Genomic DNA, 24,569 nt, shown 5'->3' on the forward strand with positions numbered 1-24,569 from the left:
CTTTGTGCTGTATGAGAAGTGAGTCTGTCTACGTAGTAACTCTTATCTCATGCCCAGAGCCCTAAGGGGTTAGTTAGCACTGGTGGCCAGAGGGACAGTAGTCCTCTGCCCCTTGGCTGAAGGCTATGGCTTGCAAAATGCAGGACCCAAGACTTAAGAGAAAGAGCTAGCAGAAAAGACACACAGTCAGCTGCCTAGCCTGACTGACATGCCCTTTGGTGCAGACCATGTGGCCCTGCCTCAGGCCATGAAGGAACCTCAAGTCTGCTTCTTTTATGTGCAGTCCTTGCTATCTGAGTCATGAAGTTACCTGAGCTTAGAGGCACATATCTTTAATCCCAGATTTGTGAAGTTGAAGCAGGATGATCTTGAATTTAAGGTCGTTCTTAGCTATATAATGAGTTCACGAACAGGCTGGGCCCCAGGAAACATGGACCACGTCTGTATAAAGCAGGAGAAGCCACAGACAAACAGGTCAGAGTCCTGATCCCAACACCCAACTCTCAAAGAACAGTCTGGGCTCAGCGTCTTCTGGGAAGTCTGGTTCCATGCAACTGTGAATCAGACCCCATTCCACTACTTGCAGTGAGCAGTACCTGTGGCTACCACCCTCTCTCTCCATCTCTCTAGCTCTAATAAAGGCTGCTCCCAAACACTGGGAGCTGAGAACCCTGGGGAGGTATTCAGGGCTCTCAGACAGGATCACAGCCAATGTTTCTCTGTGTCCTGAGCCGGCTACACTCTCAGGCAGAGGTATATATAAATGTCTCTTCTTTCTAGAGGAGAGGGGTTGTGCACAGGATTTAATGTTACCATCCACCCAACTGAGCTCCAAGGCCAGTACCAAGGATCCTGTGAGTACTTCATGGGAAATCTGAGTCCCCTGTGGAAGAGGGAAGTCCAGCTCAGGAGCCAGGTATCCTTCACAGAGGCAAACAGCTGGAGAAGCTGCAAGCTTTGGGCAGGCTACACATCCTTTGAGTAATATCATGTTCACTGTGGAGAGGCGGAGTCCTGGGGACAAAGGCAGAGGCATTATATGTCACACCTGGTTCTCTGCAGTTGATGAGAGCAGATTGCACATCCATTTTGTCAGCACTGACTACGACACCCTCATTCTTCATGTACGTGTTCAGGACAATGAGGTTGTCAACCTGTGGGCACTTCTGGGTAAGTAACAGCTCTCCCCAGCACTGACTTCTGTGTCTGGGTCCTGTGGGTAGGTTTTGGTCACTCCCTCCTCTGACCAGAGACTTTCTGTCTGGAAGGGGAGTCTCGCGGTGGCTGTACTGAGGGTGTGGGCAGCTCTAAGCTTCAAGCAGGCATTCCGCTGTCTGGCACAACACACTCTCACACTCATTCACTCTCTCGTTCACCTCATAAGCACCAAATGTCTGGTGTCACAGTGTGCTGCTGTGCTGGGGGTTGGGATTAGTAGAGACTGGGTCCTTTCAGGTTCCTCAAAAGGACAGTATCAGGAGAGGAGGGGCTTATGAGGAGGTACCAAGCAGCTGTTGCAGCTTAAAGACTGGAGGTACGTGGGGTCGGCCACAGCCAGGGTTCTGGGTGACACTGAGGCTAGCCAAGAGCCTTGAGCTCTGAGAAGGATGAGGGGTGGGGTAGTGCAGATGTGAGTGCAGGGGTGAGGTTGGACTCTCTGGGGTCTCCTTGGCAAGGACACGGGCCTCACTTGTTTGTTAGAGTGGCATTACCCGTGCTAGAACCAGACCTGTCTCTGTCCCCTTTTCCTTTCTTCTGTGTTAGGAATAGAAATCATACTGGGCGTGTTCTCTATAGAAGTTAGGTCTGTTTCTTCCTTCCTGATCCCAGAAATAAGACTCAGACTCAAAATATATTTACAAATACCTTGGCCATATAGCTAGACTCTTCTCTGTCTAGATCATGACTTGAAATATCCTATTTAATTTAACCTACATTGTACCACATGGCTGGTTGCCTATGCTTACGTACCATGCACCCATCTTGACACATCTTCCCTGGGCGAATCTCTCAGCTGTTTCTATTCTAGAATTCTTTCTGCCTCCCAGATGTTACACCTCCCATTTCCTGCCTAAGCCATAGACCATCAGATTTATTTTTGACAGGTGCCACATACATACGGATATAAGATATTCTCTCTACAGTTCTCTACCAATTGGGCCATATTGATTGCCCCAGACATGCTTTAAGAGGCAAGAACAAAGGGACTGTTGTAATCACTGGCAGAGAGAGGTAACTGGGGAGATGGTATTGCCATTCAGCTGACCCCAACATATGCCCTGCACCTCAGAAGGAGACCGGTGTCAGGCAACTGACAGTCAGGTGCTCTGTGCGCTGCCTGGGCTCTGCTCCCTCCTTGTTTACCCAGAAGAGCTGAGTGCTCAGAGAGCTTCACCCTCACTGCCAGCCCTCTAATTTCAGCAAGAAGAATTCTTGAAGATCCCATGTGGCTGGGCAAATACCTGGGACTTGTGGAGAAATTCCAGCTTCAAAAGTCCCTCGTCTTCAACATAGCTGGTAAGAGTGGTCCTCCAGCTGCTTCAGGGCTGTTTAAGGGGCACCTCCCTTTTTCATCCAGTCTATGATGCAATAACAACACAAGAACAGCTGTCACCATGTTGCTTTTCTGGCCAGACCTGTGCTAGGCAGCTCCCCTGCCAAGCCTCCTATGGTGCCTTGAGACACAATGATGAGGCACATGCTGACTCTGTGCCACGGATGTGGCTTTGAGACAGCGAGGGAGAGGGGCACAGCTAAGAAGGGGTCCTGGGTGTGACCCAGATCTCGGGGTCTCGAATGGAGCCCTTTTGCTCCACCATTCAGGGTGACATTTAATTGATCAAAATACACACAGCCATGTCTGTTCTAAGAATTTGACAACACATGGAATAAGACAGGCTTAGCCAAGTTCAGGCCACATCTGCTCAGACAGCAGAAGATGAGCTAGAGTGTGACTGAGCTCTTTGTCAGGAACACTGGCTGCAAGGGTCTCCTTCCATATGCAGAGGTCAGGCAGGGTGTCCTAAGAGAAACTCAAGTCTCCCTGGAAGAGGGACCACCCTGGGATATGAGGGGATGAACCATTACCAGACCACTGGGGTGGGGGGAGGGAAGACAGGAGGCAGGGCTGGGGGGGAGACAGGAGGCAGGGCTGGGAGGTGGGAGACAAGAGGCAGGGCTAGGGGGAGAGACAGGAGGCAGGGCTGGCGGGGGAGAGACAGGAGGCAGGGCTGGTGGGGGGAAGACAGGAGGCAGGGCTGGGAGTGAGACAGGAGGCAGGGCTGGGGTGGGAGACAGGAGGCAGAGCTGGGGGGGGGGAGACATGAGACAGGGCAGTCTTGGGGACTCAACATCTTCATATTGTGATTGCTTTCTTGGCTGACAGATTTGAAAGTAAACACGTGAAGACTTTAATCCCCCCTTTCTCTTCTTCTCCACAGACCAGTGTCCCCTAGATGAGGCCACTGCTTGACACTTCCACATGATCCTCTCCACCTTCTGCTGCTTCAGCCTCCTTCCATTTTCTCACCATGGCCAGCAGCTCAGGAAGCCCCTCTGTCCCTCCTGGGGCCTGGAACCCTGAGCCTGGAGCTGAGCCCTGCCAGCTTTGCCTTTCCTCACCCACTTTCTCTCTGTGGTAATCAATCCCACCAAACACAAAAACAGACACCCAAGGCTCCCAGCCTGGTCTATGGCTGAATGGATGTTCTGGAGGCTTGAAAGAAGGCGAGCAAACCTATGTGTTCAGAAAACACCCCATTCTTGCACGCAAAAATGTTTCTTGAGGGATGAGGAGTGGCCCAGGGGGCAGGATGCTTGCCCAACACACTCAAGACCATCTTTGGTAGCAAGTAAAAGGAGTAATTTGAATACAAAGAGATGTGACGTTCCTGTGTTGCCTTCAATGTTTCAGAAAGCATCACCCCCACTCTGTGATAAAATAGAACAATAAAACTGAGACAGAATTTTAGTATATATCCTATAAAGTGGAGAAAAGGGCCAAAACGGTGTTGCTGGTGTCTTAGTTACCATTCTATCACTGTGAAGAGACACCAGGACCAAGGCAATGCTTGGAAAAGCAAGCGTTTAATTGGGGCTGTCTTACAGTTTTAGAAGCTTAGTCCATTATCATCACGGTGGGATGGGTGTGGCACTGGATTGGTAGCTGTAAGCTACATTTTGATCTGCAAGGAGAGAGGCAGAGAGAGAAGCTGGACCTGGTGTGGGCTTTTGAAACTGTAAATTCCTCTCTGAGTGACACACTTCCTCCAAGGCCACACCTTCTAATCTTTCTAATCCTTTCAAGAAGTCCCACTGCCTACTAAACATTCCGATCTGTGAGCCCATGTGGGCAATTTGTATTCAAACCACCACAGCTGGTAGTGGTTTGGTTTTGTTTCTGGGTTTTGTTTGTTTTGAAGTGTGTGTGTGTGTGTGTGTGTGTGTGTGTGTGTTTGTGGCCCTGGAGCTGGACTTATAGTATAGGTAGTTATGACACCTCAGTATGGGTGCTGAGAATTGAACTCAGGTCCTCTGCAAGAGCAGCAAATGATCTTACTCATGAGCTGTCTCAGCAGTATGAGAAAATGGTTTTTAAAGTCTGTGGTCACAAGAAACTCTACCATTTCCCCCAATCTCTAGCCACAGTCTTTGCATTCTTCAGGTATACCTCATTCCTTCCCAAATTCCCCATCCTGTCGGATCAGGACACAGTCATAACTAATGAACATCCTGGGGCTTGAGTCTGCCCCTTTGTGATGTACAGACTTTGTTATGCTTGCAACTTCCCAGCTCTCTGAAACAAGCAACAGGCATTAGCTAGAAGGGAGAGGTGCCTGGAGCTTCCTTGTTTCTGTAACTCTGAGTGCTGACATAATGACAACAGACCATAACGATTTATTTCTCACAATATGATAAAGATTTCATAACCCTCAAGTTACTCTACACTCTAAGCAATTCAGTGTCTGGTCCTAAGCACGCTTCCCTGACGGAGAGGTAAATAAGGTCTACCCACTCCTCACAAGGTACCAGTGGCAAACCTAAGCTCAGCTGTCAAGGGCCATGCAAAAGGAATGACAAATAGCTTTAGAACTCATGGAATACAGCTCCCGGATTAGCACAATTATGATGGCTGTGCCTCAGAGAGGCACCACTGAGGACGATGTGTCCTGAGGATGTCAAGCTGTTGTAGAGTTTTGCTCTGCTTGTTGCCTTTCTGAAGTGGAAACTTCTAGTTACTTTGGAAAGTTAGTTATGTCAAATGCTGTTTTGCTGGGACATACAGGCGAAAGGATGTCTTGCTGAAGCAAACACATGAAAGGCTGTTTTCCTGAAGCAGACACAGGTGAAAGGATGTTTTGATATAGTAAACACATGAAAGTAGGCTTGATGGAGTATGACCTCACAGACAGTGGGAGATGAGCATTGAGCCTTGGTTTGGTTTGCTCCACCTTGCTATGTCTCACTAAGGACATACATGCATTGGTTCACCTTACATAACGTTGTTGAGCTCAGCTTGTGGTAATGTTGCCACTGAGAGAAACTGGAAGCAGCTTCCGCAGCCTTGCCTCAGGCCAGTTGGTGATTCTAGAAGTTTCTCCAGAATCAAATGACAGCTGCTTGGTGCCTGCTTGCTGAAAGGACTGGACTGTAGCTGCCAGTTCGTGCCTGGTGTCTGCCTGCCGAGAGGACTGGTCTGCAGCTGCTGAGTTGTATTTGGTGTTTGCTAAAGGACAGAACTTCTGTCCAAGAAGATCGAGCTTACCCCCAAAGAACTATTGCTGAACAGGTCCACTTCCCCCGTATTTTAATAGCTCTTCTCTTCCATTACCTTGTTGCATGTAGTTTTAAAATCGCTACAGCCTTTTACCAGAACCCAGGACCCTCTACTGTGCTACTAGACCCTCTCGGCTTTCCTTTTGTTCTACCCAGCTTAGCTCCAGGATCAGCAACCATCAGCCCTAAACCAGCTTCTCTTTCAACCCACCTTTGCTCCATGATGGATGGAGCTACCAGCCTCCTGAAACCCACAAACAGCTCCATTACATTCTCACTTGCCTACTAAGCACAATTGTTGGGCGTAGATAACTCTTTCCTGGAAAGGCAAGTCCTTACCAATTTATTATCTTCGTTTCTCCGTCTGCCCTAATCTTAGTGGTTTGTTCCCTGCCAAACATCTTTGACCACCTGCCTGTAGCAGAGGCCACAGGGCCTAGCTGTCCCTGATACCTTATATGGTTGCTGTGTCTATTTTCCTCCAAAGCATGGCAGAAAAGCCCCTCTCCTTTCTTGCATCTGCCTTTTCCTCCTGGGACCCAGAAGTTCCACTTGTACCCTCTACCCAGCAATTGGCCCCCAGCCTTCTTTACTGACAGATAAAGAGCCAACTGGGGAAATGATATTAGCATCAGGACCTCCCCTTACACCACCTTGGCTAGGTGGTGGGCTAAAGGAGAGGTTGAACCCTTATTAAAAGTATGTTGCAAAAAGTTTATGCCTACAATCCTCTTATTGTAAGGATTGTATAAAAACTCAAAGGGGGTTTCCAGCCCCTCACGGGGCAGTATCATTGGCTCTCACAATAACAGTGTTTGGTCTTCAGGTATTGCTGCTGGAGCAGAGCGATGATCTAATGACCGCCCTAGGAAAGAACTTGGAAGTGTGAACTGTCAGCAATGACCGTCCTTAGAAAAAACCCAGAAAACTAGTAAAGCTGGCTTAAGATGGTTTTGTTAGTGACTTTGACAAAGAAATTCTTTTTTAAAAAAAGGTTTATTTACTTATTTTCTGTGTATGAGTACACTGTAGCTGTACTGATGGTTGTGAGCCATCGTGTGACTGCTAGGAATTGAACTCAGGACCTCTGCTCACTCCAGCCCCACTCTCTCCAGCCCAAAGATTTATTTATTTTTATTGTATGTAAGTACACTGTAGCTGTCTTCAGTCACACCAGAAGAGGGTATCAGATCTCATTATGGATGGTTGTGAGCCACCATGTGGTTGCTGGGATTTGAACTGAGGACCTTTGGAAGAGCAGTCAGTGCTCTTAACCACTGAGCCATCTCACCAGCCCAACAAAGAAATTCTTAGAGAACAATTTGAAGTTCAGAAAAATACACTCTTATAGTTGAGCTGGGGAGTTTTGTGATCAGGGATCAAGAAGAAGGGCAGTCTAATTGGCATTGGCTGATGTTACTTTTATTGAAGCCAGACTGGTGATTTAGGTGACGATTAATTTCTTGTACCCATTTTTGCCCTCAGCTTCCTGATGGCAATTTGGTATGATTTAGTAACATTTGCTGATGAGTAGGTGTGCACCGTGAAGTTTTTTTTTATATAAGCATATAGATTTGTGATTCTTTTAAGATTTTTATAAGATTACTTTTTAAGATAAATAATAAAATAATTGATCCTTTCTTTGTAACTGCACATTGTAGCCTGCCAGTAAGAGAAAGTGCTTGCTTACACTCTGCTGTTAATCTGTAACAAGTTGCTTAGCTTTGAATGTCCATTGGTTCTTGGGGATAATTTGTTTTCTTTACCTATACTACATAATGTTTTCCATGTAAAGGTATTGGGGAACACAGTGTTTTCTTAATTATTTACTAAAAGAAAAAAATGTAGTCACATTGTAATTTCTATATGTCTTGAAAGATTTTTCTGGGATATATAAGCTGTGGAAGGAAAACTAACGTTGTTGGAGCCTGCTTGTTTGAGTCTGCACCGTCCACCATAAATGTGTGTATATGTATATATGTAAAGTGGCCAGAGCTTTGTATGCTCCATCCACTCAATGTATGAATGTATATATATCTGTCTCTGTATATGTGTGGAGTTGTTGGGAGCTTTGTTTGTTCCATCCATCAAATGTGTATGTATGTACACATACATATATGTAAAGTAGTTAGAGCTTGCTAGTTAGAGTTTGCCTCATCCACAAAGAGTATGTGAGCGAGCCTGTTTTATAACATTGCTGACCTCACATCCCCTCCTTGGGTTACTGAGCATGCTGTCAGAGCCTGGAGAACTGATGAAGTTACTTAAAGAAGCATGGGGGGACCCAAAGCATCTTCACCAGAAAGTCTTCACCCAGTGTGGATGATGCTTCCCATCGCTACATAAACAGAACTCCTCTCGGCTAACTTCCTCCCTCATATTCTCTAGTATCTCTCAAGACCCTGAGCCCTCCTACAATAAGACAGTACTGAATGCAAATTCCTGGAAGGGGCAGCTGAATTCTCAAGTGTAGGTCCAAATACATACGTACACAAGCACACATGCATGTGTACGTGCACACGCGCACGCACACACACACACACTGCACTTCCATCTGTGAGGAAATGTTAATTGTCACTAAGACCAACTGTAAAGGACCCTTGTAGATAGGCACAGTTGATTTGATGAAGATGGCAGCCGTTTTGCCCAGGGGACCTTATTCTACAACAGTTCCAATAAGGAATTCTCCCTAAACTGCAAAATAAATCTGAAGTTTACATGAAAGTATACATTTTTTAAAAAAGTTTTCAAAAGAAAAGCAGTGTATAGTGAACAAGCCTTCCAAACTAATGTAGAAATATGAGCAGAGAATCACATGACATTAGTTCAGGACAGAAGGAAGACCAGTGGAACCAACGGGATGTCAAGCCACCAGCACCTGGGATGATGGGACACCAAGCCATGAGCACACAGAGATGGCTCGCCATGGGACTGGAGCAGTCAACAGAAGCATAAATTGTTCAACAGACAGAGCTGAAGGAACAAAGGCAGCACACAGGAGAGATTGGTGAGCCCAACAGACACATTATAATTACTCTCTTAGTTTAATTTGCTCTCTCATATAGTACATCAATATTGTAGGACTTTTTCAGATACTTTGTGTAGTTTAAAGCTGTTGGCCTTTTGCTGGGGCAGTCTGTCATCTAGCCCATCTAACTTAACTCAACTTATCCACCATTCCATCTTTCCATGAGGTCCTCACTGCCTGCTTCCGGCTCCATCCGGCTCCCTCTTCTGCGCTTTCGAGACTTCCACATCTCCTCTTTCTCCTTGCCTGGAAGTCCCACCCTCATACTCCCTGCTCCACCTCTGGTTGTAAGTTTTTATTTTACAAACCATTCAATCTGAACCAATCAACAGCAAGACAACACCTCCCCCTCCATCTCTTTGGGTTGCCTTTAGACAATGAGGATTGCCTAACCTTCATCCTTTGTACAGGTGAGGAAGGACAAGCATACACATATAGAAAACTCAGTGATGAGCCACAGAAATGACAATACCAAAATCCTGCCAGAACTTAGGTCTTTGTTGGTACAATAATCAAAAAAGAAAATACAGAGGCTCATCTTCATGCCATGTAAGAGAAGGTAAGCTCAAGAGATCTTGACCACAGTTTCTTCTCCCTTTGCTCCTCCAAGCTCTGTCCCTGCTCCTTATCCACTCCTCCTCTGTTTTCCTTCAGGCCTCTCAGGGTGATATCCCTGAGATATACTAAACATTGCATATCAAGTTATAGTAAGATTAAACATCCTCCCTCAATTTAGGCTGGACAAGGCAACCCAGTAGGAGTTCAAGGGTTCCAAAAGCAGGCGAAAATATCAGAAACAGTCCCCATTCCCTCTGCTAGGAGTCCCATAAAAAATTCAAGTTACGCAAATGTAAGATACATGCAGAGGACTTAGGTGAGCCCCATGCAGGGTCCATGATTGTCAGTTCAGTCTCAGTGAGTTCCATGAGTCCTGGTTGGTTGATTCTGTGGGTTTTCTTCCAGAAACCAGAAGTCAGGTGGCCCAGAGACCTAGGATAAAAACCTAACATGCCTGGCAACCCAGCATTCAAAGCCTAATGATATTCTGCTAGCCTCATAGACAGGAACCTGGCACAATCACCATCAGAGAGCTCCATCCAGCAACTGATAGAAACAGATGCAGAAACCCACAGCCAGGCGTTAGCTGGAACTCAGTGAATCCCATAGAAGAGGGGGAGCTAGAAGGTAAAAGCTGCTTTCTTTAAAGGAAAAAAAAAAAAGAAAGCCATGAAATGTCTATAACATGAATACTAAACTTTGGGGACAAGCTGGTAACACCAGGATATAAGACTTAGGGAAAAGAGGGTCACTATCAAAACTGTATTTGTCCATCAGGGCTTTGGTAATGAGGGACCAAGTGAAGTGTAGGGTGGTTTAGACTAGGGCTTTTGAAATTTTTTTCTGCTTGTGACCATTTTTACTTGAGTTTTTAATTTATGTACATAAAGACAAGGTTTCACTATGTACTTCTGGTTGGCCTAGAACTTTCCAATATAGCCCAGGTTGATCTTGAACTCACAGAGACCCATCTGCCTCTGTCTTCTAAGTGCTAGGATCAAAAGCATGTGCCACTTCGCCTGACTATCAGAGGAATTTTCCCACAGCTTCAGCTGTACATACATACATACATACATACATACATACATACATACATACATTCTGGACAGACTGGGACTGTAGGAGGAGCAAGCTGGTCACAAGTCAACATCTCAACAGCACACCACCTACTCGACAACTGAGTGGATGGACACTTATTTTTTTTCTTCTATATGTTAATATTAAAGCATTTTTCAATCTGTGAATAGGTTTTTATTTGTAAACCAAAGTCTTTCTCCATTTAAATGAAATATGTTCTGTGTCTCACTAACATCACACTTTCTACACAACACAGAGCTAACAGCATTATGTGAATGGACATGAAGTATCACATTTTATTCATTCTAGATTCAGTCAAGTTGGACAATTTAAAATTGCAAGAAAGAACAATTGATTTTGGAAATACTATATGTTATTGGGCCTCTGAAATGTGGGTTTTTAACAAGACAGTCTGTGTCTCTGAGGCCCTGCTGTGGTTTGCTCTGCAGTCCAACAGCACTGGTGCGTCATAAGGTGTCTATGGGGTGATGAGCAATCTTGACAAACCACACATGCCGAGGGAGGTTGAAGGTAGGGTCCCAGCTGTATTCTGGGGATAGAAGCTTGGTAGGTTTGTTGAGGAAAAAATATTTGTTGAGGTACTTTTCATAGGTACTGTTAACTCCATTTTCAGTATCCAAGAAAACACCTTTCAAGTATTGCTGAGCAAAGTCCAAGACCTGAAAGGGCACTCCACCTATAATGGCACCAGCATAGTAGAAGTCCCCCAGTCCAAAGGGAATGTGGGCTACTGATGTAGGTTTCCTCTCATAGGGTAGATTCGTCCTCTTTCGGAAATACCACCAAGGATGGAGCTGAGCCACAGATGTGCTCAGAGTCTCTACCCCAAACTCACTTTGGAAGACCATGTTGATGTTCATGCTGAAGAGGAAATCCACTTCATATCTGATGTGATCCCGGATGTGCTCAGACAAGATTTTCATGCGCATGAGGTCAAAGTTGCTCCACCACCTCTCCTTGCCTATTTTGAGTACTTGAAAGGATTGCAGAGGGTTGTGCTCCATTTCTTGTAGCTGCAGGTACTTATCCACCATGATGTAGAAGATCACTCGATAGCCAGGCATGAAGAACTTGCTGGCTGATTGCAAGAATGGGTCCAGGTACTTGTCAGTGAGACTGGGAACACACAGAACAAGAAACACATTTCTAAATGGAATAGGTGCTCTAGAATGTGCTGTCAAGAGAAGTGTCCTTGATATTAAAAAAACAAAACAAAACAAAACAAAACCCAAAACAAACCCAAGAGGTCAGTAGAGAGATGTTCCACCAAACTGGATAGAAAGTCTATAGGCCTATCAATGGCCAAGACACGTTAGAACTACTGAGTCAGAGCTGAGCAGGACATTAATTAAGAACTCCCAGTGGCCTTATAGACCCAGCCTTGGTACAGGGACTTATCGTGGCAAATTTCTATTTGGTATGCTCAGAAGTAGTGGTCACAAAAGAGGACATGACACTCTTTGGGCTCAAAACATCAATGGATGCTGAACCGAATTTCCCAAAATAAAAGGGGAAGCGCTTCACAGCATCTACCTGCCAACAGCAAACACAGCCAAACCCACGGTGATGTTCTGCTTCCTGAAATATGTCTCCAGGACCTTTCTGTCAAAGGTGCCTTCCCATATGATGGGGGCCAGCCAGTCTGTGGTCGTGATGACATCCAGGCGTCTCCTAGGGACACACAAATGCAGGAATATCATCAAAACTGACACAAGCCACCATGTCATAAACTGAAGAACAGCTACATGTCGAGTGTCACCGCATGGTAGCAGCAATGGGCACCCAGCAACAGATGCTAACCTGAGATGGCACTGAGCAGTCAGATGTGCGGAGCCCTCACTTGCTCACATGACCCTGGCAATGCCCGTCCCCAGATGACTGCTAGCTTTCTTCTTGTTCTTCATGTGGGCACACAACTAGTGAGTGGCTGAGCTGGCAAAGTCAGTCGAGCCTCAGACTGTGTGTTCTCTTCCTCCTGAGCTCTGATTACAGCTAATCAATATAAACAAACAAACAGGCAGCCTTGGGTCAGAAGCCTTGGTTTTGTCTGAAGCTAGCACTGTGGGCAGGTTTATGGCCTCCCTTCTCTGCCTGCTGAGCCTCTGCTCCTTTGCTTGCTCTGTGCGCCCTGTGGTATTCTAAATACTTGGTTTGAGCCAAATGTGTTATTCAGTAAGAGTGAGACAGATTAGACTCGCATTGATACTAAGGAGATAGAGGGATTAGGACAAGCCATGAGGGTAAGCCATATAAAAATCAATGTAAGCCACTATAACAGAAACTAAAGAAAAATCACATACCCAAATCACTCGACACAGGACATTACAGAACCTGATTTCCATTCCTAATTTAAAAAGAAACTTCCAGAAAAGGATGGCAATGGGCAATGAGAAGAATCACCTCATCTTGACTTACAAAAAAACATCTACATGCCCTATGGGGGGGCACACCTTTACTCGTAGGAGGCAGAGACAAGATGGATCTCTGAATTTGAGGGTAACCTGGTCTACATAGCATGTTTCCCGGCTAGCCAAGGCTACATAATGAGGCCTTGCCTCAAAAGAAAATCTGTAATAGTCCTTTAGCTAGCATGTTTAAGAATGAGAGGGTGGCTTCATCCTCCCTGAGATCAAGAACAGGACAAGGATGAGTGTACCTCATCCTGCTTTCCCACAGTGCCAGAAGCTTTGTCATCCCAGTGAGAAGAGGAAAGCAAGGCACCAAATCTCAAACGAGAAAAGTAACACTGACCATAATACAATCAGTCATACTTAACCACATACCTGAAAAGCCGAGAAGAAAAATCACCTAGCATTGATAAGCAGATTAGAGAGAGTAGAATTTACCACGTAGTTCCAAAACATTAAGCCTCTGTCTACATATCAACAACGAGTATGTAGCAACTGGAATTAGAAACACAAAACGTGCTTGCTAGGATCCAAGTTTAGTTCCCAGCTTTCATATCAGGCTGCTCACAAGCTCCTGTAACTACAGCTCCGGGGTATCCAACACCCTCTTCTGAACGCCACAAGCACCTGCAATTCATACACATACACACACACACACACACACACACACACACACACACATATACATACACACACACATAGACACACAGACGCACACATACACACACACACATACACGCACACACATCCTTGGTCCCTGCATATTTGCATACTATGAAGGTATTTCTGAATGCTTTCTCATCCTGTTCCTAGATGCCATTTCTCTTGCTCATCCATCAGTAGAGGGACATTGAGTTAATTTACCCCCTAGATATGCTAGGGATGATGCTCCCATGAACATTCTCTGTAAACAAGTTTTAGTTGTTTTGGGGATGGGTCTAGAGGTAAAATGACCGTGTCCTGTTGTAATTCTATAGCTCACAGTAGTTTCGTGATGCAACAGCTGGACCTGTAGGTTCAAAAGTCATCCTGACACCTTTTATTGTCCTGACACCTTTTATTGTCCTGGCACTTTTTATTGTCTAGCTTTCACATTCCATCCATCTGGTACTCTTCCCATGACACTGGAGGTGAACTGGTGACTCAATGTGGTTTTGATTGCATTCCACTGATGACGTTTCAATGACGTTGTTAAATGCATTCTGTGTCTTTCTTGGGCATAATATATCTTCCTTGAAGAAATGTCCCTTCAGGTCTTTGCCTATTTTTCCTGCTTTTTTGTTGTTTATTAGTAAGAGTTGTTTATCAATCCAGAATAATAGGTTTTTCTCAAATAAGTAACTTGAAAACATTTTTCCTATTGTACAGATTGTCTCTTCAGTTTTTTTTTTTTTTTTTTGTTTTGTTTTTTGAGACAGGGTTTCTCCTGGCTTCATACCTTCATATAGTCTACGGCATTTTTAATTCAGATTAAGCCCAAACGATCTGTATTTCCTTCTGCATGTGCCAGGCTAAGAAAATCCCTCCCCTCCTAGAGCAGTGGGTGTCTATACTATAGAAAGGTATTAAATTTTATCAAAAATTTCTGCATATATTAAAGTGATTATAATTTGTTTTGTTCTGCTTTTAATTCCACCAATACACTGTTTGGGGTGATGCTGTCCACTGAGATCCCTGGTTCTCCCACCTGCAGGCTCCAGCTGTTGCAGGCTCCAGCTGTTGCAGGCTCCAGCTGTTGCAGGCTCCAGCTGTTGCTGGCTCCAGCTGTGGGGGTCCTCTGTGGCTTGCCTCTCACTCAGCACACTTTCATCTCTGGCTTTCCAGATTGGGTTTGTTTCCTAGTGTCCGTGTGCTTAGTGTTATCAGCCGCTTGGCAGACTTTGTTCTCACACCCTGCTTTAGCTCTTGTGTATAAAGAACTGATTCAGAGTTGTCAGCCCAGTGTTGGGCTTCTCCAGGGATGGTTTCTACTAACTCTTCCCTTCCCCCATAAGGACCACTAGGATTGTTCATTTGTATGTTTTCATTTTTTATTAAATTAAATTTTGGGGGGGGGGGTTGAATAATTTTTGTAAACTGAATGTAGCTACTCAAGAGCTCAGGCCTTGCTTCCCGTCTGGGTATTTTTCTTTTGTTGTTTGCTTGCCAGTTAGCTTAACAGTTAACAATTGATGAGACAATTTCCCATAAGTCCTTGGGATCCATAAATTTGCCCGTTCTGCTGGGAGGCTCTGAGTACAGCTGAGTTGTACCATTGTCTCATGGCCAGGATGTGTCCAGGGAGATCTGCTCAACTCCCACATCCTGCTCGCACTGAGCCAGGGGTAGGGAGGGACAGGGGCCTCAGAGCCTTCTCGAGGTCTTTTCTGAACACAGCCCTTCCACATGCAAGCTTTTCAGCCCTGAGTGTCAAATGTTCACCAAGTTTTCCTAAGCCCCCGTGGATAGTTCCAGAATAGCTTTTCCTCTTGAACCCTTTGCTTGATCTATCATTTGCCTCACTGCCCCGCCTTTTTAGTGGTTAAACTAATGCCTGTCCTTGTTTTCAACAGATGCCCCTGGAGAGTTCCTGGTTAGGTCATTGCAGAGCTTTGCAGGTGGGAGCAGGTGAGATAGTGAGTTCTCTAAGCGTGGGGATTTGAAGGGTTTTGTTCTTTTTGTCCTCGCTGCCATGAGACTGTTGTCTTCTAAGGCCATTGTGGAACAAGAGGTTGGCATGGAGACCAGGGCATTAATTAAATACCCCAAACATCACTGTCCGCTCACTGGTCTGGAAAAGAGGATCTGTTAGTCCTTTTTTTTCTCATTGGTTTTATATGGAAGAGAGAAGCTTATACCATCATCTCTGCTGATATCAGCCAACAGATTGTTTTCATGACCATTCTACTGCTAATTGCCAAAGAGCACGAGGATCATTGGGAATTTATGTAGAACACTGCCTCAGGAAACTTTATGCATACAAAGATATCTCCCAAAGCTCTAACTCTCATATATGATGGTGTTGGAGGTGAAGTCTTATGAGTCATTGAGTCATGAGAATGGAGTTTGTGTCCTTGTGAAAAGGGACAAGAGAGTAGACTTTCTTTACTTCCTGTCTTAGCCACAGAAGGTCAAGGGCCCAAGTCATATGCAAGCCATCAGCAAACCAGGAATAGGCCTCCCTGCAGCCTGATTGAGATGTCTCCTGGCTGTGGACTAAGCTTACAGTGGAAGGTGAATTCCGTCTGCCTAAGTCCCCCATTTATGCCAGCCAGAGTGGCCAACACCAGCCCTCTCTCCTTGATTCCAGTTTTACCCAGTGCTCTATCCAGGAGGCAGGTGGGGGAGCACAGAAGTACTGGTCCCACTAGCAGGCACCACTCAGGTCCGTGAGCAGGATGGCAAGTGGATAGACTGCTTGTTTGAACACTGGATGGTCACACAGGGGTCAAAATGTATTACAATGGTAAGAGCATTTGGGGAATCTTAACATGGCTTTGGGCAAGAATTCCACAGTATTGCAAATATGACATATCTTTTTTTTTTCTAAAGTTACAAACCACTAAAGTGGGGGTTTTCAGACTGTGTACCTGTAGTGGCTATTCCTGGTTGTCAACTTGACTATATTTGGAATGAACTACAATCCAGAATTGGAAGGCTCACCAGTGACCCTTATCTGGAGGCTTGGAGATCCTTATCTGGATCTTGGTATGGAGATCTTGAGCCATAGTGGCTATGGATTCCAGAAGATTGAATCTCGGAGTTTAAGGAACACACCTTTAATCTGGGCTACACCTTTCATCTGGGATTAAAGGTGTGGTGGAACACACCTTTAATCTGGGCTACACCTTCTGCTGGAGACAATATAAGGACATTGGAAGAAGGGAGTCTAGCTCTAGCTCTTGCTCCTTCGCCTGCTTGCTGCGTGAGACTGAGTAACTGCTAGATCCTTGGACTTCCATTCACAGCTGCGACTGAATCATTGTTGGGAATTGGGCTGCCGACTGTAAGTCATCAATAAATTCCTTTACTATCTAGAGACTATCCATAAATTCTGTGACTCTAGAGAACCCTGACTAATACAGAAGTTGGTACCAGGAGTGGTTCTAGAGTAACAGAAGTACAAGGATGAATCTTTTAAAATACTGGAATTGGCTTGTTGATCCACCAGCACTTTCAACTATTGAAACCTCTCCAGATTCTCTCCCTCCTGGGAGCTCAGAGAATTTTGAAGACCCATGGTTGAAACTATATTCAGAACTTAAAGAAGCTAATGACCTTGATTTTCTTAATGAATTAGGTGATTCAGTGCACAAAGCTTTCTACAAGATGGGGAAAAAATCGGAAAATGATTTTACTGGCTGGCTGCTCTTAGTATCTGTGGAAAAAATGATGAATGAAAGGAAGGAGTTGTGTGATAAAATCAAAAGGCTCCAGACACAAGTAAACGATCTAAAAGTTGCTAAGTGTGTCCTTGAGGAGAATCTTCTCTCTTGTAGCAATAGAGCTCAAGTTGCAGAAAATCAAACAGAAACTCTCATTGTAAGGTTGGCTGAACTACAGCGAAAATTCAAGTCTCAGCCTCAGAGTGTGTCGACAGTTAAAGTAAGGGCTCTAATTGGCAAAGAATGGGATCCTACAACATGGGACGGGGATGTGTGGGAAGACCATGTTGAAGCTGAGAATTTTGAATCTTCAGATTCTCAAGGGTTTGCCCCACCTGAGGAAGTAGTACCCTCAGCCCCACCCCTTGAAATAATGCCTTCCCCACATGAGGAAATTAATTTTGCAGAGTCTGATAAACCAGCAATGACTTTCACTACTGATGTTTCTCAAGGCCCACCAATAGTTTCTTCTAGACCTGTAACCAGACTCAAAGCAAAACAGGCTCCTAGAGGGGAGGTAGAAAGTGTAGTCCATGAGGAAATTTGCTACACTACTAAGGAGCTTAATGAGTTTGCTAATTCATTCAAGCAGAAACCTGGTGAATATGTGTGGGAATGGATTTTAAGGGTGTGGGATAAGGGTGGAAGGAACATAAAACTAGAGCAGGCTGAGTTTATTGACATGGGTCCTCTGAGTAGAGATTCTAGGTTTAATACGGAAGCTCGCGTAGTTAAAAAAGGTGTCAAAAGTTTGTTTGAATGGTTGGCTGAGGTGTTTATCAAAAGATGGCCTACTGGAAATGACTTGGAGATGCCTGATATTCCGTGGCTTAGTGTTGATGAAGGGATTTTAAGACTTAGGGAAATTGCAATGCTAGAGTGGATATATTGTGTAAAGCATAATTGTCCACAATGGGAAGGTCCAGAAGATATGCCTTTCACTAGCTCTATAAGACGCAAATTGGTGAGAGGGGCACCAGCACATTTGAAGGGTTTTGTTCTTTCCCTTTTCCTTGTGCCAGATCTTAGCATTGGAGATGCTTCTGCTCAATTAGATGAATTAAATTCACTGGGTTTAGTTGGATTCCGAGGTAACAAGGGCCAGGTGGCAGCATTGAATGGCCGGAGACAAGGTGATTCTAGTTATTATAATGGACAGCGTAGACAAAAGAATGTTTATAATAACATACCCAGTAATGGTCAGCACAGGAGAGGTGAAATTTATAATGGCATGACTCAGTTGGACCTTTGGTACTGGCTAACCAATCATGGTGTTTCCAGGAATGAAATACATAGGAAGCCTACTGCATATTTGTTTGATCTGTATAAGCAGAAAAATTCTCAAACAAATGAAAGAAAGGCTACATTAGATCGTGGTAAACAGCCAAATGAAAGAAAGGCTACATTAGATCGTGGTAAACAGCAATCTCGGCCAGTGAATCAATTTCCAGACTTGAGACAGTTTGCAGATCCAGAACCCCTTGAATGAAGGGGTGGCCAGGTTCTGCTGAGGAAGGATCTTGATAAGACACCCAAAGGTTTTGCTGTTACCCTTTCTCCAGTTCTTCCCCGGAGGGACCTACGGCCTTTTACAAGGGTAACTGTACACTGGGGAAAAGGAAATAATCAGACTTTTCGGGGTCTGCTGGATACTGGTTCTGAGTTGACACTGATCCCAGGGGATCCCAAGAAACATTGTGGCCCTCCAGTTAAAGTAGGGGCTTATGGAGGGCAGGTGATTAATGGAGTTTTGACTGATGTCCGACTCACAGTAGGTCCAGTAGGTCCCCGGACACATCCTGTGGTGATTTCCCCAGTTCCAGAATGTATAATTGGGATAGATATACTCAGAAATTGGCAGAATTCTCATATTGGTTCCCTGAACTGTAAAGTGAGGGCTATTATGGTTGGAAAGGCCAAATGGAAGCCTTTAGAGTTGCCTCTACCAAAGAAAATAGTGAATCAAAAACAGTATCGTATTCCTGGAGGAATTGCAGAAATTACTGCCACTATCAAGGACTTGAAAGATGCAGGGGTGGTGGTTCCCACCACATCTCCATTTAACTCTCCTATCTGGCCAGTGCAGAAAACAGATGGATCATGGAGAATGACAGTTGATTATCGAAAACTAAATCAGGTAGTAACTCCAATTGCAGGCTGCTCTACCACTTGGACCATATGACCCAGCAGACCCGATGGTACTTGAGGTATCTGTGGCTGATAGAGATGCTGTTTGGAGCCTCTGGCAGGCCCCTGTAGGTGAATCACAGAAAAGACCTTTGGGATTTTGGAGCAAAGCTCTACCATCATCTGCAGACAACTATTCTCCCTTTGAAAAACAGCTCTTGGCCTGCTATTGGGCCTTAGTGGAAATTGAACATTTGACAATAGGACACCAAGTTACTATGCGACCTGAACTACCCATCATGAGCTGGGTACTATCAGACCCTGCAAGTCATAAAGTGGGACGTGCACAGCAGCAGTCTATTATCAAATGGAAGTGGTATATACGTGATCGGGCCAGAGCAGGTCCTGAAGGCACAAGCAAGTTACATGAAGAAGTTGCTCAAATGCCTATGGTTTCTACTCCTGTTACAATGCCATCTGCTGCCAAACATGTGCCTATAGCCTCATGGGGTGTTCCCTATGATCGACTGACCGAAGAGGAGAAGACTAGAGCCTGGTTTACTGATGGCTCTGCACGTTATGCAGGCACCACCCAGAAGTGGACAGCTGCAGCATTACAACCCCTTTCTGGGACAACCCTGAAAGACACAGGTGAAGGGAAATCTTCACAGTGGGCAGAACTTCGGGCAGTACACATGGTATTACAGTTTGTTTGCAAGAAGAAATGGCCAGATGTACGATTATTCACTGACTCATGGGCTGTAGCCAATGGATTGGCTGGATGGTCAGGGACTTGGAAAGATCACAATTGGAAAATTGGTGAGAAAGACATCTGGGGAAGAAGTATGTGGATAGATCTCTCCAAATGGGCAAAGGATGTGAAGATATTTGTGTCCCATGGAAATGCTCACCAAAAGGTGACTTCAGCCGAGGAGGAGTTCAATAATCAAGTGGATAAGATGACCCGTTCTGTGGACAGTCAGCCTCTCTCCCCAGCCATCCCTGTCATTGCTCAATGGGCACATGAACAAAGTGGCCATGGTGGTCGAGACGGAGGTTATGCTTGGGCTCAGCAACACGGGCTTCCACTCACCAAAGCTGACCTGGCTACAGCTGCTGCTGATTGCCAGATCTGCCAACAGCAGAAACCAACACTGAGCCCCAGATATGGCACCATTCCTCGAGGTGACCAGCCAGCAACCTGGTGGCAGGTTGACTACATTGGACCACTTCCTTCATGGAAAGGACAGCGTTTTGTTCTTACTGGAGTAGATACTTATTCTGGTTATGGATTTGCCTTTCCTGCACGTAATGCCTCTGCTAAAACCACCATTCACAGACTGACAGAATGCCTCATCTATCGTCATGGTATTCCACACAGTATTGCTTCTGACCAAGGAACTCATTTCACAGCCAGAGAAGTACGACAGTGGGCCCACGATCATGGAATACACTGGTCTTACCACGTTCCCCACCATCCTGAAGCAGCTGGCCTGATAGAAAGATGGAATGGCCTTTTGAAGACGCAGTTACAGCGCCAATTAGGTGGTAACAGCTTGGAAGGCTGGGGTAGAGTTCTTCAGAAGGCAGTATATGCTTTGAATCAGCGCTCGATATATGGTACAGTTTCACCCATAGCCAGGATTCATGGGTCCAGGAATCAAGGGGTGGAAAATGGAATAGTTCCACTTACTATCACCCCTAGTGACCCTCTAGGAAAATTTTTGCTTCCTGTCCCCATAACTCTAGGTTCTGCTGGCTTAGAAGTTTTGGCTCCAGAGAGGGGAGTGCTCCTACCAGGAGCTACAACAAACATTCCATTGAACTGGAAGCTCAGACTTCCCCCTGGTCATTTTGGACTTCTAATGCCCTTAAACCAACAGGCTAAAAAAGGAATAACAGTGTTAGGAGGGGTGATAGATCCAGATTACCATGGGGAAATTGGATTACCTCTTCACAATGGTGGTAAGCAAGATTATGTCTGGAGTGTAGGAGATCCCTTAGGGCGTCTCTTAGTACTACCATGTCCTGTGATTAAAGTCAATGGGAAACTACAACAGCCTAATCCAAGTAGGATGACAAAGGACGCAGACCCATCAGGAATGAAGGTATGGGTCAATCCTCCAGGAAAAGAGCCAAGACCTGCTGAGGTGCTGGCTGAAGGTGAAGAAAATACAGAATGGGTAGTAGAGGAAGGTAGTTATAAATACCAATTAAGGCCACGTAACCAGTTGTAGAAACGAGGATTATAAAGTAATATGAATGCCCATTGTAAATTTACAAATGTGTTTGCGATTGTACGAGGGATAGTTATATCATGTTAGGCGTATTCACAACCTTGTTATTGTTTCATGTGAACATGAGATATTATTTGTGTCAAGTTGACAAGGGGTGGATTGTAGTGGCTATTCCTGGTTGTCAACTTGACTATATTTGGAATGAACTACAATCCAGAATTGGAAGGCTCACCAGTGGAACACACCTTTAATCTGGGCTACACCTTCTGCTGGAGACAATATAAGGACATTGGAAGAAGGGAGTCTAGCTCTAGCTCTTGCTCCTTCGCCTGCTTGCTGCGTGAGACTGAGTAACTGCTAGATCCTTGGACTTCCATTCACAGCTGCGACTGAATCATTGTTGGGAATTGGGCTGCCGACTGTAAGTCATCAATAAATTCCTTTACTATCTAGAGACTATCCATAAGTTCTGTGACTCTAGAGAACCCTGACTAATACAGTACCCAAATGAGATTAAATTTACATAAAAAGAGAAATGAAAAGTCTAGTCAACCAGGGTCACATGATTGGCCTTTGGGACTCCGGATGGTGATTATGTCATCAATGAGGGCAAGCCAAAGAAACAGGAAGGGCAAAAGGCCAGACACAATGATAGGAGATTAGAGTTTTTATTTCATTAAAAAAAAAAAAAAAAGAATGGTTGGACCTGGAGGGCATCATCCTGAGTGAGGTAACACAATCACAAAAGAACTCAAATAATATGTACTTACTGATAAGTGGATATTAGCCCAGAAACTTAGTATAGTGAGATATAAGGTACAATTTGCAAAACACATGAAACTGAAGAAGAACGAAGACCAAAGTGTGGACACTTTGCCCCTTCTTAGAATTGGAAACAATCACCCATGGAAGGTGTTACAGAGACAAAGTTTGGAGCTGAGACAAAAGGATGGACCATCAAGAGACTGCCATATCCAGGGATCCATCCCATAATTAGCCTCCAAACGATGACACCATTGCATACACTAGCAAGCGTTTGGTGTAAGGACTGTGATATAGCCGTCTCTTGTGAGACTTGGCCGGGGCCTAACAAACACAGAAGTGGATGCTCACAGTCAACTATTGGATGGATCACAGGGCCCTCAGTGGAGGAGCTAGAGAAAGTATCCAAGGAGCTAAAGAGATCTGCAACCCTATAGGTGCAACATTATGAACTAACCAGTACCCCGGAGCTCTTGACTCTAGCTGCATATGTATCAAAAGATGGCCTAGTCGGCCATCACTGGAAAGAGAGGCCCACTGGACAGGCAAACTTTATATGTCCCAGTACAGGGGAATGCCAGGGCCAAAAAATGGGAATGGGTGGGTAGGGGAGTGGGGGAGGGAGGTGGGGGGGGACTTTTGGGATAGCATTGGAAATGTAATTGAGGAAAATACGTAATAAAAAAAAAAGAAAAAAAAAAGGCAAACTGGGGAGTAGGGAGCTGGATCCATTGGGAAAGTACTAGTCCTATGAGGACCAGAGTGCAATCTCCAGACACTTACAAAATCCGACCCCAGTGGCTCATGCTTGTAATCCCAGAGCAAGGAAGGCAGAGACAGGAGACTCCCTGGAGCTTGAAAGCCTGGTAGTCTAAGCAAATCAACAGGCCCTGGGTGTGGTGTGAGACCCGAGGACAGTTTCTAGGAAACAACACTCAAGGTTGTTCTCCAGCTCTACACGCATGAGCACACATGTACACTAGCACACACGTGAACACATGTGCACTTAACAAGTGATCTGAGTGGAGTTGTATGGGGCGATCATGAGTGCTGCCATCACTGTGGATGATGACTAGCCTAACTCTGTGTCTCTGAGGGACACTTAACACACACGGGCATAAGAGGAACACCTAGGAAATGAGCATAAAGTAGCTGAAAGCTGCTCTCATCACAGCCCTGAAGACACAGACGGAATCGAGGGCATTCAACAAGCTGTTTCACCCAGAATAAAAGAGTCAATAATACTTTATGCCCTATAAATAACTTTACTCCAAAATTTATTTTTTTTGTAAATTACTTTAATTTTTTTTCTTTTTTTATTACATATTTTCTTCAATTACATTTCCAATGCTATCCCAAAAGTCCCCCTACCCACCCATTCCCATTTTTTGGCCCTGGCGTTCCCCTGTACTGGGGCATAAAACGTTTGCCTGACCAATGGGCCTCTCTTTCCAGTGATGGCCAACTAGGTCATCTTTTGATACATATGCAGCTAGAGTCAAGAGCTCTGGGGTACTGGTTAGTTCATATTGTTGTTCCTCCGATAGGGTTGCAGATCTCTTTAGCTCCTTGGATACTTTCTCTAGCTCCTCCATTGGGGGCCCTGTGATCCATCCAATAGTTGACTGTGAGCATCCACTTCTGTGTTTGCTAGGCCCCGGCCTAGTCTCACAAGGGACAGCTATATCACCGTCCTTGCAACAAAGGCTTGCTAGTGTATGCAATGGTGTCATCGCTTGGAGGCTAATTATGGGATGGATCCCTGGATATGGCAGTCTCTAGATGGACCATCCTTTTGTCTCAGCTCCAAACTTTGTCTCTGTAACTCCTTCCATGGATGATTGTTTCCAATTCTAAGAATGAGCAAAGTGTCCACACTTTGGTCTTCGTTCTTCTTCAGTTTCATATGTTTTACATATTGTACCTTATATCTCGCTATACTAAGTTTCTGGGTTAATATCCACTTATCAGTGAGTACATTTCATTTGAGTTCTTTTGTGATTGGGTTACCTCACTCAGGATGATGCCCTCCAGGTCCAACCATTTGCCTAGGAATTTCGTGAATTCATTCTTTTTTAATAGCTGAGTAGTACTCCATTGTGTAAATGTACCACATTTTTTGGATCCATTCCTCTGTTGAGGGACATCTGGGTTCTTTCTAGCTTCTGGCTATTATAAATAAGGCTGCTATGAACATAGTGGAGCATGTGTC

At 45.0% G+C, this 24,569-nt stretch overlaps 1 protein-coding gene and 1 long non-coding RNA gene across 4 annotated transcripts in view; one reads left to right on the forward strand and one right to left on the reverse strand.

Moving 5' to 3' along the window:
- Positions 1–310: 310 nt before the first annotated feature.
- Positions 311–24,569, reverse strand: part of Glt6d1 (glycosyltransferase 6 domain containing 1) — a 32,435-nt gene continuing 8,176 nt past the window's right edge. The window contains exons 4-8 of one of the 3 annotated variants that reach the window (XR_003953720.1): positions 11,993–12,130; positions 11,295–11,575; positions 2,463–2,579; positions 845–1,014; positions 311–441 (exon numbers count right to left, since the gene is read on the reverse strand). Coding sequence is in view for 1 of the 3 variants with exons in the window: in NM_001039095.1 (NP_001034184.1) it covers positions 10,906–11,575; positions 11,993–12,130 (808 nt within the window). In the remaining 2 variants the exon portion in view is untranslated. Of the gene's footprint in view, positions 442–784; positions 1,015–2,462; positions 2,580–10,815; positions 11,576–11,992; positions 12,131–24,569 lie in introns of those variants that run through there. The other 2 variants (XR_374116.4, NM_001039095.1) reach the window with 2 other exon arrangements.
- Positions 1,466–3,871, forward strand: Gm13539 (predicted gene 13539). Its single transcript, NR_045340.1, has 3 exons — positions 1,466–1,534; positions 2,422–2,517; positions 3,441–3,871. It is a non-coding gene; the product is annotated as a predicted gene 13539 (long non-coding RNA).

This window comes from Mus musculus, chromosome 2 (assembly GCF_000001635.26).
Source record: "Mus musculus strain C57BL/6J chromosome 2, GRCm38.p6 C57BL/6J".
NCBI classification, from domain to species: domain Eukaryota; kingdom Metazoa; phylum Chordata; class Mammalia; order Rodentia; family Muridae; genus Mus; species Mus musculus.